The following is a 16,835-nucleotide window of genomic DNA, read 5'->3' on the forward strand; positions in this document are numbered from 1 at the left end:
AATTGCCTGTTGGAATCCAATGTAACATACATGAGCAGACTCTTAATAAATGAACCTTTATTGCATAAAATATAATTTTAAACAAATACTATTCCACCTGTTAATTAAAGCTGATACTTACAAGAACAGCTAATACTACTGTCAGGGTCACAGGAAGCTGCAACATCCATGGTAGGTCTTTAAGGAGATCACGCAAAAATTGACTGATGGGTTGCCCAATATGTTTCAATGGTTCAGTGACAAATGTTGTTACAGTAAGCATCAGAGCCTAAAAAAAACCAAGTAAATTACATCATTGGATATTTAAAATAAAATTAATATATTTGCATTCCCCTCACATGAGGAAAAACTTTTTTACGCAGCGAGTGGTTATGACCTGGAATGCCCTGCCTAAACAGGTGGTGGAGGCAGACTCAATCGTGGCTTTCAAAAGGGAATTGGATAAGTACCTGAAGGAAAGAAATTTGCAGGGCTACAGGGAATGGGTGGGGGAGTGGGATTAGCTGAAGTGCTCTTGCAGAGAGCTGACATGGGCTCGATGGGCCGAATGGCCTCCTTCGGTGCTGTAACCATTGTATGATTCTGACCCACTATTATTTATTTTTACCTTGGTTGGAGGAACCTCCCAAATTGGATCCACCAAGATAGCTTCATAGTATTTTTCACAAGGGTCTTCCTTTAAAGTCCATGTTCGCCTGAACCACTCTGTATAGAGAAGAATCCTTGAGTGTTAAATGGCTTACAAATCAAACAAAAGATTACTCTTCCATGTTCCTCAGAAATTAGAGAGTTATGCATAACATTTACAAAATTCTCCCAAAATATAAACAGTCAACGTTACATTGATTACCTATTGTCAAATCTGGCTAACCAATGCTGTTAGTCCTAATTGGAAATCTTCCTTTCACTCCCCTCAAAAATAGGACGTTTGGGAGCGATCGGAAAATCTGTAGCCAACCCGACAATACAAAATTAGCTACTCTAAATATTTTGCTACGAGGTCTTCAGATTGGAGCTAAATAGACACTGATAAACAAAGGATCGCCAAGGTAAAGAATCTTCTTTACATGCTTCGACAGCAGGTTTGGAGCCAAATTTAATTCTTTTAATCTCCCATGGCATTGTATCACAAACAAAAAGAATAACATCCCACTTCCTGTCTAGGAAAAAAAGAGGCGGATGTTCCCTTTTAAATATGTCTATATATACAAACTTGCCCAGTGAGCCTATAATATTCTACTTTCCACTGCTAGCAGCACTGACATGCTCTGCTCTATCAGATACTCTCAGTGCCCAACAATGCAGTCATATCATAGAAAGACACAGCATAGAAGGAGCCAGCTCTTTGGTAGAGCTATCCAATTAGTCCCACACCACTGCTCTTTCCCCACAACCCTGCAATTTTTCCCCCTTCATTATTTATCCAACTCCCCTTTGAAAGTTGCTACTAAATCTGCTTCCACCACCCTTTCAGGCGGTGCATTCCAGATCATAAACGGCTGCGTACATTTCCCCCCCTCATATCGCCTCTGGTTCTTTTGCCAATTACCTTAAATCGGTGTCCTCTGGTTACTGACCCTTCTGCCACTGGAAGTTTCTTTTTATTTACTCTATCATGATTTTGAACACCTCTATCAAATCTCCTCTTAACCTTCTCTGCTTGGAGAACAACCTCAGCTTCTCCACATAACTGAAGTCCCTCATCCCTGGTACTATCACTGGTAAATCACTTCTGCACCTTCTCTAAAACCTTGACATCCTTCCTAAAGTGTGGTGCCCAGAATAGGACACAATACTCCAGCTGGGGCCTAACCAGTGCTTTATAAAGGTTTAGCATAACTTCCTTGTTTTTGTATACTATGCCTCTATTTATAAACCAAGGATCCCATATGCTTTTTTAACAGCTTTCTCAACTTGACCTGCCACCTTCAAAGGTTTGTGTTGATACACCCCCGGATCTCTCTCTGTTCCTACACCCCCTTTAAAATTGTACCATTTAGTTTATATTGCCTCTCCTCATTCTTCCTACCTAAATGTATTACTTCACACTTATGTCCATGTCCTCTTGAAGTCTGTTACTAACCTCCTCACTGTTTACTACTTTTCCAAGTTTTGCATCATCTGCAAATTTTGAAATTATGCCCTGTATACCAAAGTCCAGGTCATTAATATAAAAAAAACCAGTGGTCCCAATACCGACCTCTGGGGAACACCACTGTATTCCTCCATCAGTCTAAAAAACAATCGTTCACCACTACTCTCGGCTTTCCGTCTTCATGCTGTGACTGTGCCCTTATTCCCATGGGCTCCAATTTTGCTTACAAGTCTATTATGTGGTACTCTCAAAAGTCTATTGAAAATCCATATACACATCAACCCTCTCCATTACATCAAAGAACTCAATCAAGTTAGTCAAACACGATTTGCCTTTAACAAATCCTTACTGGCTTTCATTTATTAACCCACAGTTTTCCAGGTGCCAATTACATTTGTCTCAAATTATTGTCTTTAAAAGTTTCCCCACCACTGACGTTACACTGGCCAGTAGTTGCTGGGTTTATCCCTCTCCCCTGTTTTGAACAGGGGTCTAACATTTGCAATTCTACAGTCCTCTGCCAACACGACTATATCCAAGGATATCTATCATGGTTAATATGCACCATTTCCCTAACTGACATCTGTTAGGCAGAGGGCCTGCAATATTTATGCCCACTCTTGTGACATATTCAGTAACATGGGGAGGGGATGCAATGAATATTTGTTCCAATCTCCCAGTTTACCCATATGTTGACATTGGTCATGCATTTAACATAACATAAGAAATAGGAGCAGGAATAGGCCACTTGGCCCCTCGAGCCTGCTCCGCCATTCAATAAAATCATGGCTGATCTTGGGCTCAAAGCCACTTCCCTGCCCGCTCCCCATAACCCTTCACTCCCTTATCTTGCAAAAAACTGTTCATCTCCACCTTAAATGTATTTAATGACCCAGCCTCCACGGCTCTCTGGGGCAGAGAATTCCACAGATTTACGACCCTCAGAGAAGAAATTCCTCCTATGATAAATTGACCCTTAGTGTTAGGGGGATTAAATACGTGGGGTTACGGGGATAGGGTGGGATATGTGTCAGTGCAGGCTCGATGGGCCGAAATGGCCTCTATCTGCACTGTGGGGTTCCTGTGATTTCCTGTGATCTGTTCTAAAAGGGCGACCCTTTATTCTGAAACTGCGCCCCCGAGTTCTAGATTTCCCCACGAGGGGAAACATCCTCTCTGCATCTACCTTGTCGTGCCCCTCAGTATCTTATATGTTTCAATAAGATCACCTCTCATTCTTCTAAATTCCAAAGAGTATAGGCCCAGCCTGCTCAACCTTTCCTCATAAGTCAACCCCCTCATCTCTGGAATTAACCTAGTGAATTGTCTCTGAACTGCCTCCAATGCAAGTATATCCTTCCTTAAATAAGGAGACCAAAACTGCATACTCAAGGTGTGGTCTCACCAATACCCTGTACAGTTGTAGCAGGACTTCCCTCCTTTTATACTCTAAACCCCTTGCAATAAAGGCCAACATTCCATTTGCCTTTTTGATTACTTGCTGTACCTGCATGCTAACTTTTTGTGTTTCATGCACAAGGACCCCCAGGTCCCTCTGAACTGTAGCACTTTGTAATCTCTCTCCATTTAAATAATAATTTGCTTTTTTATTTTTCCTGCCAAAGTGGATAACCTCACACTTTTCCACATTATACTCCATCTGCCAAATGTTTGCCCACTCACTTAGCCTGTCTATATCCCTTTGCAGACTCTAAGTCCTCTGCCCAACTTGCTTTTCCACCCATCTTTGTATCATCCGCAAACTTGGCTACATTACACTCGGTCCCTTCATCCAAGTCATTAATGTAGATTGTAAATAGTTGTGGCCCCAGCACTGATCCCTGTGGCACCCTACTAGTTACCGTTTGCCAACCGGAAAATTACCCATTTATCCCAACTCTCTGCTTTCTGTTAGTTAGCCAATTCTCTATCCATGCTAATATATTACCCCCAACTCAGTGAGCTCTTATCTTATGCAGTAACCTTTTAACAAAATTTGTCTGTCTTTAACGTTACTAGGCCAATGAAAGCTGTAACACTGATTTTTATACATTTTGCTGCCTGATGTCCTGCGAGAAGGATATCATGGGTTACCGATACATCTGTGATACCACTATGTCAGAATTCTTCCGGTTCCTGACCCTCAACAGGCTTGGATTTGTAAAGTCCAGCCAAGTCTGCCTTCATTACATTTCCATTGGTTCAGACTGTGTGTCCCTGACCTGTCGGGTGGCTTGAGCTATCATGCCCTCCTAATGTCGGATCAGTCTACTGAGTCTCTTCCTTTTTAGTGCTCTAAAGTACCTAAGTTCCCCTGGTTAGTTGCTTGTTGTGGGATGCTGCATCGGTAAACATCAGCTCTGTCCCATGCTCTTAGCTGACTCGGCATCACTGTCAGTAGAAGTCTCCTCACCCTGGGACCAGTCTACTGTCTCAGGTACCATGAAGGCTAAGCTCACTATTGTGGCTGGTGTTACTGCTGTTTTAGACTGGCTTGGCTCCAGTCTTAGCCTGACTTTATGTCACTATTGAAGCTTTCGCCTCCTCAGCTGAATTAGTCCCAACGTTCTGATCATTTAAATCATTCCCGAACAAAACTTTAAACGGTACTATAATAGATACTCCTATTTTCTTTACTGCCAACCACAAATAGTTTTACAGCTGGACCTCGGCCAGTGCCTTAAATCGATTGGCCCAGAGAGACTATGAGCTTTGGTTTATGTAGGTCAACTCAAGACCTAAATTTGGCATCATACCTGATGCGCCATCAATTACTCAAAAGACTGAGGTTGAGCGAGTAACAATCAGGCTTTTATTAACTAAAGAATGAAGGTCTTGTCTCGAGTGGTCGACCCGTCCAGAATACTAAGGGACTGGGAGGTAGTCACTTATATACCTGGAATAGTGGGAGGAGTCAGCCGAGGCATGTCCAGACCTGTACCTAGTGGAATACACATACAGACACAGACAGGTATGACAGTGGTTTACCACATTCACCCCTTGTTTAAAAATGAGTCCGGCGGGGTGAAGTGTATTTAAAAGTTCGTGTATTGGAGTCTCTCCGGAGGTCTTGTCTGCCGCTGTGATCGACGTGGCGACGGCAGGGGTGGTGGAGCTTCCGGCGTCGCGTCCCGTGTAGGCTGGGGCCCTGGAGTGTAGTCCTCGTGGGTGATGGTCCAAGGCGAGCCGGCTGCTGGGGTTGGATATCGGGTCGTGGGGGGGGGTGGTAATGGGTAGTGGGTTACAGCGGTCCCCGAGGGTGCGAGGTCTCGTATGGAGACTGTGTCCTCCCGCCCGTCCGGGTACGCAATGTAAGCGTACTGGGGGTTGGCGTGGAGGAGGTCGACCCTCTCGACCAGGGGGTCCATTTTATTGGCCCTCACGTGTCTTCTCAGTAGTACCGGCCCTGGGGACGTCAGCCATGGCGGTAACGATGTCCCCGATGTGGACTTCCTTGGGAAGACAAACATTTTCTCGTGAGGGGTGGCATTGGTGGCAGTGCAGAGAAGTGACCGAATCGAGTGGAGCGCATCGGGGAGCACCTCCTGCCAGCGGGAGGTCGGAAGGCCCCTAGACTTTAAGGCTAGTAGGGCGGCCTTCCAAACAGTTGCATTCTCTCTTTCCACCTGTCCGTTCCCCCGGGGGTTGTAACTGGTGGTCCTGCTTGTGGCTATACCCCTAGCGAGCAGGTACTGGCGGAGTTCGTCGCTCATAAACGATGAGCCCCGGTCGCTATGGATATAGCTGGGGAAACCGAACAGGGTGAAGAGGCTGTTCAGAGATTTAATGACCGTGGCACTGGTCATGTCCGGGCAGGGGATAGCAAACGGGAACCGGGAGTACTCGTCAATGATGTTGAGGAAGTACACATTGCGGTCGGAGGAGGGGGGAGGCCCTTTGAAATCGACGCTCAGGCGTTCGAAAGGGCGAGTGGCTTTTATCAGGTGGGCTCTGTCTGGTCTATAAAAGTGCGGTTTGCACTCAGCGCAGACTTGGCAGTTCTTGGTCATGGTCCTGACCTCCTCGATGGAGTAAGGCAGGTTGCGGGCCTTGATGAAGTGGAAGAACCTGGTGACCCCCGGGTGGCAGAGGTCATTGTGGAGGGCCCTCAGCCTATCGATCTGCGCGCTGGCGCAGGTGCCACGCGATAGGGCATCTGGGGGTTCATTGAGCTTCCCAGGCCGGTACAAGATCTCATAATTGTAGGTGGAAAGTTCGATTCTCCACCTCAAGATCTTGTCATTTTTGATTTTGCCCCTCTGCTTGTTGTTGAACATAAAAGCAACTGAACGCTGGTCAGTGAGCAGGGTAAATCGTTTTCCGGCCAGGTAGTGCCTCCAATGACGCACAGCCTCCACGATAGCCTGGGCCTCCTTCTCGACCGCGGAGTGTCTGGTCTCCGGGCCCTGGAGGGTTCGTGAGAAGAATGCCACAGGTCTCCCCGCCTGATTAAGGGTGGCGGCCAGAGCGAAGTCAGACGCATCGCTTTCCACCTGGAAGGGAATGGATTCGTCCACTGCGTGCATGGTGGCTTTGGCAATGTCTTCCTTGATACGGTGGAAGGCTAAGCGGGCCTCTGCCGTCACGGGAAAAGAGGTGGACTTGATCAGCGGACGGGCTTTGTCTGCATAGTAGGGGACCCACTGAGCGTAGTAGGAAAAAAACCCTAGGCACCTCTTCAGAGCTTTTAGGCAGTGGGGCAGTGGGAGTTCCATAAGGGGACGCATCCGGTCCGGGTCGGGACCGATGATCCCGTGTTCTACAACACAGCCAAGGATGGCGAGGCGGTCTGTGCGGAATATGCACTTCTCCTTGTTATATGTCAGGTTCAGGAGTTGGGCGGTGTGGAGGAATTTCTCGAGGTTTGCGTCATGGTCCTGCAAGTCATGGCCGCAGATGGTCACATTATCTAGGTAAGGGAAAGTGGCCTGCAGCTCGTTTTGATCGACCATCCGGTCCATCTCCCTTTGGAAGACGGAGACCCCGTTGGTAACGCCGAAGGGAACCCTAAGGAAGTGATAGAGGCGGCCGTTTGCCTCAAAAGCAGTATACTGGCGGTCTTCAGGGCTGATGGGGAGCTGGTGGTACGCTGATTTCAGGTCAATGGTCGAAAAGACGCGGTACTGCGCGATCTGGTTGACCATGTCAGCTATGCGGGGGAGTGGGTAGGCGTCCAGCAGGGTGTAGCGGTTTATTGTTTGGCTGTAGTCGATGACCAGGCGTTGTTTCTCGCCGGTCTTAACGACCACAACCTGGGCTCGCCAGGGGCTGGTGCTGCCCTCAATAATCCCCTCCTTCAGGAGCCGTTCCACTTCGGTTTTGATGAAAACCCTGTCCCCGGCACTGTATCGCCTGCTCTTTGTGGCGATGGGCTTACAGTCGGGGGTGAGGTTAGCAAACAGTGGGGGGGGTGGGACTCTGAGTGTGGAGAGGTTGCATCTGGTGCGCGGCGGGCAATTTGGAGGCTGCTGGCTGCGGACTGTGAGTGGGGGGAGGGGGCCACCGTATGCCATCGTAACGCTTTTGAGGTGGCACTGGAAATCCAACCCCAGTAGAACGGCAGCGCAGAGGTCGGGCAGGACCAGGAGTTTAAAATTATTGAACACAGTCCCGTCTACTACTAGTGTCACCACGCAGTAGCCGCCAATGTCCGCTGACTGGGACTCGGAGGCCATAGAAATCCGCTGGTGCGCAGGCAGGACTGGGAGAGAGCAACGCCGCACCGTGTCGGGGTGGATGAAGCTCTCTGTGCTCCCGGAGTCAAAAAGGCAGTTTATTGCATGGCCGTTTACCTTAACGTCCATTTTGGACCGAGCTAGCTGGTGCGGTCTCGTTTGGTCCAGCGTCACAGAGGCCAGCGTAGGGGTCGGTGTGTCGCTGCGAGTATCAGATGGGGGGGGGTTGGCGGTCTGCTGCGTCCCGGCTGGTGTCCAAGATGGCGGCGTCCATGATTCCCATGTGGCTGGAGTCGTCCAAGATGGCTGCTGCTGCGGTGGTTCGCACATGGCTGGGGAGGCCCAAGATGGCGGCTCGCACGGCCCACACGCGGCGCTGCTGGCGTTCGGGGTGGCTTTGGCCTTGCAGACGCTGGCGTAGTGTCCCTTTTTCCCGCAGCCCGAGCAGGTCGCATTCTTCGCCGGGCAGCGCGCTCTGGGGTGTTTGGCCTGGCCACAGAAGTAGCATTTCTGGCCTTGGGATACTGCTGTCTGGCTTTGGGACACTGCTGCGGTAGTTGGGCCGTTGTTGGGCTGTGGCTGGGGTGGCACGGTGCTATGGGGCTGTCCTACCGTGTCCCAGGTTGTCGTTCCCCGCGGCATCCACGGTGCAGAGGAGTAGGCATCCATGCCCCGGAAGGCTGCGTCCAGCGTTAGTGCGATGTCGGAGGCTTTGTCGAGGGTGAGGTCACTCTGCTCCAGCAGTCGCTGTCGGGTGTAGTTGGACCTGTGGCCCGCTACGAAGGCATCCCGGATCAGTTCCTCCGTGTACTTAGTGGGCGTTACCGCCTTACACCCACAGGCCCGGCCAAGCACGGACAGTGCTTGGAGGTATTCCTCAGTCGATTCCCCAGGTTGTTGCTTGCGACTCCCCAGAAGGTGCCTAGCGTATACTTCGTTCACAGGGCGCGTGTACTGGGTCTTGAGGAGCTGGAGGGCGGCTGTGTACGAGGTCGCGTCCCGGATGACTGAGTACACTCGGTGGTTCACCTTGGAGAACAGGACAGACAGTTTGTCCGCATCCGTTTCGACCGCAGTGGAGGCAGTCAGGAATGTCTCGAAGCACGTGAGCCAGTGAGCAAACTTGGTGGAAGCGTCCGCTTCCCGACTGTCCAGGTCCAGGCATGCTGGTGTGAGGATCTTCTCCATTATAAAAAATTTAGTTAATAAAATTGATGCGCCATCAATTACTCAAAAGACTGAGGTTGAGCGAGTAACAATCAGGCTTTTATTAACTAAAGAATGAAGGTCTTGTCTCGAGTGGTCGACCCGTCCAGAATACTAAGGGACTGGGAGGTAGTCACTTATATACCTGGAATAGTGGGAGGAGTCAGCCGAGGCATGTCCAGACCTGTACCTAGTGGAATACACATACAGACACAGACAGGTATGACAGTGGTTTACCACAATACCAAAAAAAGCTCCAGATACAAACCTAAATCCCAATCCAGTTTTTTTATATTAAACCCACCATTTATATAAACATTACCAAAGAGGAAGTCTATGAATACACGATTGCAGTTGCTGTTTTTCTACTCAAGTATCTGTGCTGCTATTGGTTTTCTTTTCCTTCAATCCCAACAAAATTATCTGCCAATTAGTTTGTACTTGGCTCTTTTCTTCAAAATAAATCTAATTTAGATAGCCGTTGTACAAACTATAACCAAATAAGCACCAGTATTGACAATTTTATGGTGTGAAATAATATTAAAACAAAATTCTTTGCTGGTGATGCAGCTGTGTATGTTTGATAAATAATTCTTGCTACTGCCATATTATGACCACTAATAAGCTTGTATTTTACAGGACCAATAACCAACAAGAGATATTACATGACAATGGTAATTTCTTTAAATACAAGCTTGCTCAACAAAGCTTACTCACCAACTAGACTGCCCTTCCAGTTCATGTCTTGTACCCCTGTACAAGGGTTATCAAGTTGTGACTTGGCAAAATCAGCCTGTCGCTTAGCAAAAGCTGTCTGCAAAAAAAATATATATTTTACAAGTTCAAGACTTGTATTGTCAAGATTAATTGAACGGCTGCACAATTTGCATAGATTTTATGCTCTTTTTATGATTTTATGGAGACGCCAAAACTCAAGTGAAGCTGAGGCAAGCCAATGAGTTGTTATATACAAGGTCTCCTCGTCTTCATGGATCTTTACAGAATCCTGGGAAAAAAATGCTTTCTGTGCAAAATGTGCAGCCTAATAGGAAACAAACAGAAATATTGACTCATATTGCAAGGTTATTTATACATTAATTTTTTTGTGCATTGCTGCGCCCACATGGGCAACATCTGGCGTTGGTACATGCTTCCTCGGATATTAAAACCAAAACTAGATAGCTTTGAGTGCATACCTCACATCTACTTACGGTACTGCTCGTCAGGGAGGCCGGTAATGGAATGCTTTATCCACTACTGCACCCAGTGTGAGAATTGAGCATTCCCACATCAGATACACAGCTGTATGTGGCATAAGGCACTTTCTATTCTGTCCCAAAATATGTTTTAACCATAATCTCAGACACATAAGTATGATATTTCCTCTTGCACACCAATCATCCTTTCTATTAATCCAGCCTTTTTGAGATTGCCAATTCAGTGCCAAATCATGTGCAGTTTTGTGCTAATGAGCCTGCAACTGTTAAAATTCACACAGGGCTCTTACAGCTAGCAAAGAAAAGAAACTTTCATCCCATTTGAGCTAGATTCCAATTTAGGCTGCAAGGATGAAAGAACAGTGTGAAACCAGGTATCATAGAATGGTTATCTACATCTGCAGAGATCTGAAGTAGGAAAAAAATTAATGTTCCTTACTTTATAAAACAAAGTAGCTTTTTGATGCCTATGCAAGGTAAAGATCAAAGATTTCAAATGAAACAATAATCCTTCCTCAGCGATTACAATGCTGGACTAGTAATTAAATAGCTGTAGGTTAAAGTTCTTGGACTCTGTGGCCAGATCAGAGTGACACAAAGACCTGGGAGTAGGTCAGGGGACAGGGGACAGATAACCATAAAGAAAAAAGGACCTGGATACCAATTTACAACTTATTTAAAAAAAGGGCCCACAAGTCAAACTTCTGGTTGAAATTGAAGCATTAACCATGTGAATTAATGGGCCAAAGTTACACAGTTTCTAAACAAATATGAAAATCTAGCATTCAAACTGTCTTCTAGTATTAATCAATTATACCAGTACAAATGAGAATATAGTAAACCAAATTATGGAAAATGCAATTGATCTTTGCATTTAAAATTGGTATTCGATGTACAATTCTTTGACAGGACCTAGAAATCGAGCAAAGATATAAGACATATGTCAGATGAGATAAACCAAATCATAGACTTCGGTACCTTGTACAAAAACATCCAGTTCCAAACTAAACTAATTAGAAAGCAGAACAAGAAGAAACGATAGGGCCGTGTAAATGGTGATGCGACAGTCCATACAATCCAAATAATTGTAACAACACAAGTCAGGTTGGCCAATGACTGGAAAAGAAAGGAAAAAATCTAAGTCAGAGATACCAAACCACTCGCAATCAAAGCCCATAGCCCCAGTTAATGTAAAACATATTTAAATGCACACTGAAATTGTCTTATATATTTAAATGGGAGCTTAGTGTGAGACAATTTCTGGTGTGGAGGGAAAAATTAATCCACAAAAGCATGGGAACTAGGGTGAAATGGAACCACAAGCAGGTGCTGGAGCATGTTGGTAAAGAGACCAGCTACCATCACCGTGCAAGGAGCTGAATGTAGTTTTACAACTAATCAGGCCCTTTATTGCTACCATTATACATTAGCTTGTGTTATTTTGTATGTGTCCTTTTCTTTCAGCCTGGTTGTGTTAGCACTGTTACACGTCAGATCATTAGTACAAACCCCATTGCAGAACTTGAGCACACTTCAGTGCAGTACTAAGTGCTGCATTGTCAGAGGTGCTGTCTTTCAGATGAGACAATAAACCAAGAAAGACTTGCATTTATATAGTGCATTTCACGACCTGAGGCCGTCCCAAAGCACTTTACAGCCAATTAAGTACTTTTGAAGGGTAGTTACTGCTGTAATGTAGGAAACATGGCATTCAAATTGCACACAAGCAGCTCCCACAAACAACAATGAGATACATGACCAGATAATGTTTTAGTGAAGTTGGTTGAGGGGTCAATATTGGCCAGGACATCGGGCAGAACTTCCCCGGTCTTCTTCAAAATAGTGCCATGGGATCTTTTATACCCACCCGAGGGAAAACGGGGGGTCTTGGTTTAACATCACATCCAAATGACGGCACCGTCGACAGTGCAGCACTCCCTCAGTACTGCACTGGAGTGTCAGCCTAGATCTGTGCCCAAGTCTCTGGAGTGGGACTTGAACCCATAACCTTCTGACTTGGAGGAGAGTGCTACCAACTGAGCCACAGCTGGAATAGTTCTATGTAAATATACTGACAAGACAAATCTTGATTAACATGCATATGAAAATCCAGGCCAATTTTACAGCTGAATGAAGACGAATTGGTGAATAACAATGACTCATTGGAAAACTCAACCACTACAATCTAATTGATACTAACAGCCAGACTGTAACTGGACTCATTTTCACAATTTAAACAAGTTTTCCTATTTCATAAGCCAATTTATACCCTTTTATAAATTCACAATGATACAACACAAAGCATTTTCCTCTATTACAAAAGCAAAATACTGCAGATGCTGGAAATCTGAAATAAAAACAGAAAATGCTGGAAGCACTCAGCAGGCCAGGCAGCAACTCTGGAGAGAGAAACAGAGTTAACGTTTCAGGTCGATGACCCTTCATCAGAACTCATTTTCTGTTTTTATTCCACTTTCCTCTATTGTTTTGTAGGGTTGTAACAACATTTAGAGCGTGCCTCTTGGAAATGAGGTGGTGTAGTAGAGAGTCTAAGCCGGCTTGGAAGGACTCGTTACCAATATAAAAGCAGTATTTTACTCCATAATCAGTAAGCCAATTCATTTGAAAGTCTTCCATGTGATTTTAGAGACTACGTCATAAAATCAAATATGGCATCAATGACACGAGGAGAGCAAAGAGAGAAACAGACTTCAGGTTCTGCTCTGAAGCAAGATTTGACATCAGTGGGAGTCAATTATGGCTGCAATAAAATGGCATACAACAAGATTGCTTTTTATCGCTGGAATGTTCATGTAACAATCAGGAACAAAAACCTAATGTCTATAAAGCACTGAAGTACATGGGCCGATAGTTTCAGCAGCCTCAGATTGGATAAAATTCATGCAGTCATTTTAGCAGATACAAAAAAAATAATTTAATATGAAAACCAAGAATTGCCACTCTCACCAGAAGTAGTGTTAAGCCATCCATACCAAATGTGTCCTCAAACCTCCATTTCCAAGCTTCGACATCATGATACTTAAAATTAATTAGAAGTTTACTAAGTGCATCATCCAAAGCACCAGGCTTCCATGCTTTATCATTGAGCAACTTATTAATCTCAATCACATCTTGTTTTGTAATGAAAATCTCTGCATCATAACGAACGTCATTGTTATCATCAGGCTAAAGGAAAAAAGTGGAAAAAAAAGTGTAAGGGTTTTTACGATTTTTATTGCAGCAGTAATACAAGATAGAACTTGTATACAAAACCCCTGAATCTGTATGATCTGTTTTTATATAAACTGAAATATTTTGGTATCTTAATAGCTTTGACTTCAAAACAGCCGAGTAGCATTGTGAACCATCCACAGCAAGAATCATCTGGAACTTAGCCGGAGCAAGAATACTCCCAATTGGTTAACCAAAGGGCAACACCGACAGTGGATGTTGAAAGAGCAACATCCGAGGATCTACCAGTGTCTCTGTGGTGAACAAAACGGGATCCAAATATTTTAAAAATGGGATTCTTGTTTATATTGGTCACCAACATGAAGAAATATCTGGGGTCATTGTTCTTTAAACACAAGAACCATTCCTTACACAAATTGTATGTAGTCTGCCATATTTTAATTTACTCCACTTACTTAATCTCCAGAGAGAGATCACAGGGAACATTTCTAAAAAAAAACTTGATGACATTTTTTCGATCATCAAAGTAAATCTTATGAAACTCAGATACCAACCCAATGTATAACCTACATTACTGAACCCACTCCAGTTGTTTCACAAAAGCAAAATACTGCAGATGCTGGAAATCTGAAATAAAAACTGAAACCGTGGGTGGCAGTGTGGTGAGAAATTGAGACACTCAAGTTATGACCATTCTAAAGTCTACTGAAATGGGAGAAAATATCCGATGCAGCGACTGCAGTATGTAAAGCTTTAAAGTTTCTTTGGGGCAGGGGGGTTGGGAGGGTTGAAAGGAGGCATCAAACTCTCTTTACTTGTTGCAAATATTCTAGTTTTCTTTCCCTATAAATAGAAAAGCTTCTGAATCAGATGAAAGAATTTAAATAGTTGTTTGATTTTGATGTTTCCTTCGATAGGTCTGCAGCTACTGTGAGATTATAGCTAATTTCCTTATTAATTAACTCACTGATTTGCTTATTAACACTTAGTTTATATAAACACACATATATGTGATCATAATAACTCACAAAGCAAAGTAACCAATTATAACCAGCTTGCAAGAGTAGATGGGAAAATAAGCTAACTTGACTGACTTTAATAAAGCAGCATATACAATAGAGCATTCAAACTAAAAGAGATGAAGTCACAGACCTTGAAAAGATGGGAGTTATATTAACTTGAAGAAAAACAAGATGCAGCTGGGGCTGAAACCTCTGCAACCATAGAAACTAGACTGATAAGGTAGCTAAACAGACAGATAAGGAAGGGGTCTGCATAAGACTTTAAAAATGAATGTTTTATGCTTTGTTTCTTTAAAAATAACTTAGTGGGAAAACACACAAGAATGAACCTGGGTAAGGTCAGGTGACACAAGAGACCCTATGGAAATAAAGGGGTTATGTGTAAGTCAGCAATTGGTTCAGTAAGACTCCATAGGTTTGAATGGAAAGAAAAGGTATAAAAAGGAGATCCCAGTAAGGGTTAATTGTAAAAGACTGGAGTCTGACACAGAGGCGAGGATAGCGGACTCAGGGGATCGTGCCGGCAGGTGTGGAACACTTGGAGGCGAGACTAACAGACTCAGAGGACCGTGCCCGGGGGGGGGGGGGGGGGCAGACAACTTCTACCGCAACTTTTACCCAAGGCATAACGCGGTAGTATGACTATGCTTTATGCTTTCTTCCGCTGCTTAAGACACCAGAAGGGATGTTAATCCTTGATTGTACTGAATAAAATCAAGAAATAAAGTTTTAATCTCTGCTACCAATGTGGGCCAACGTCGAATCTTTTGGAATAAAAGATCCCAAAAAGGAGGATCTTACACTACTTTTCATTGCCCCACAGTTGCATTCAGTTAGTATTAATAATGCCCTTTCTTGTTTTGAGTCAAATTGATTGTTCTTGGGCTTCTGAGGCTAAGTCTCAGTCTTAACAACAATTCACCTGATACCACTATTACTCTAAATATCATTTAAACCCAAAAAGGAAAAAGGCTAACTCCACCAACAATACAAACAAGGGGAGACACTCAACAGGGAAGCCTACATCACCTCATTTTCCCAGGTAAGTATTAACTAGACCTGACTCTTCCACCATTAAAGGAGATCAGGCATTTTTGGAGTAGTTTGGCCATAGGCCTAACTCACGGTAGTCCTATTTGAAGCAGGCCAGTGGACTTGGAGTTAGAAGAACTTATGGCCGTTGGAACCTTGCGGTTAGGAAATGGGGCAGGAAACAGACACAGGTGTAACAGTTAGAAAAAGGAATAGTAAGACTAGAGGTCACGCCTTTAAAATTCATAGACAGAGTTAGGCTACACACTAGGAAGTATTTTTTTTTGCAAAGTCATTGCCCTCGAACAAACTGCTGAGACATATTGTGAAAGGGAACTTGACAAGTTCCTGAAAGATGACATTTCCAGTTATAGAGGATAAGTTGCTACTTGGGAATTGGGAAAGAATATCCCAGAGTTTTTCCTCTCCCAGGACATGGCGTTGTAGGACGTGGGTGGATGGTGTGTGAGGTTACACGTCAACTAGAAAAGATTGGTTTAGTTAGCCTGATGGTTTTTCCACAGCTTTTTATGATTTCATATATTGCTACCAGTCATTTCTAGATACATTTCAAATAGTCACCGAATACCAATTTCGTATGAACTCTAGCTTTTTCTGAAAGCCTGTTGATTTGTGCAGTCGGACATAGTTTATCCATGATTTACTAAACCGAATGGCTAGGGATCTGAACAATTTTTGTCCTGATAAAAATGATTCATCTATAGACTATCCCTTGGTAACATTATCTGTGCACTTTCACCTGTATGCTGATGGCACCCAGCTCCACCTCCCTGCCTGCTCCTAACCTAAAGGTTGCTGCCACGGTCTCGGATTGTTTGTCTGATATCAAGCCAAAGCCCTGAGGTTTTCAATGCTCATCAGCGTCTCTGACCCTCTGGTCCATAACCTCCCTGGATGCCATCTCAATCGGAGTCAGAAGTGTGGAATCTTGGTGACCAGCTCACCTTCCTTCCCCCACATCTACTATATTACAAAAACTGCTTTCTTTCATCCACCTCCAACCCATCTCTCTTCCTCTTCTACCAAAACTCAAGTCATGCTCTCATCACTTCAAGGCTCGAGTTATCCAGTGTCCTTCAAGCAGCCAGCCTTCAACAACAACCCTCCACAAACTTCAACTCATCCAAAGTGCCACAGCCCAGGGCCTCCAACAGTGTTAGGTCCCACACTTAAATCACCCTCGTTCGCTCCAAGCTCCAATGGCTACCCACTGCTGTTTTTGTATCTTTCCACGATCTCACCCCATCCTACCTTGGGGGGACTCCTCCTGTCTTATGTCCCTGCCACATCCTCTGCTCCTCTAACAATGGACTTCTCCTGAGCCCTCACTCCCTCTGCTCCACTACTTTGTTGTTGCCCTCTTGAAGTCTCTATA

The 16,835-nt window shown here is 44.7% G+C and overlaps 1 protein-coding gene across 4 annotated transcripts in view; it reads right to left on the reverse strand.

Annotated features, from left to right (window-relative positions):
* The window catches only part of clcc1 (chloride channel CLIC-like 1), a 39,695-nt gene that overhangs the window by 5,342 nt on the left and 17,518 nt on the right, over nucleotides 1-16,835 (reverse strand). For all 4 annotated transcript variants that reach the window (XM_085982423.1, XM_085982424.1, XM_085982421.1 and 1 more), the window contains exons 5-9: nucleotides 13,161-13,379; nucleotides 11,172-11,309; nucleotides 9,694-9,790; nucleotides 608-705; nucleotides 122-268 (exon numbers count right to left, since the gene is read on the reverse strand). In XM_085982423.1, coding sequence (XP_085838549.1) covers nucleotides 122-268; nucleotides 608-705; nucleotides 9,694-9,790; nucleotides 11,172-11,309; nucleotides 13,161-13,379 — 699 coding nt within the window. The remainder of the gene's footprint in view (nucleotides 1-121; nucleotides 269-607; nucleotides 706-9,693; nucleotides 9,791-11,171; nucleotides 11,310-13,160; nucleotides 13,380-16,835) is intronic.

This window comes from Somniosus microcephalus, chromosome 3 (assembly GCF_052327205.1).
Source record: "Somniosus microcephalus isolate GS21.2 chromosome 3, FLI_Smic_1.0, whole genome shotgun sequence".
In the NCBI taxonomy this organism is placed as follows: Eukaryota; Metazoa; Chordata; class Chondrichthyes; order Squaliformes; family Somniosidae; genus Somniosus; species Somniosus microcephalus.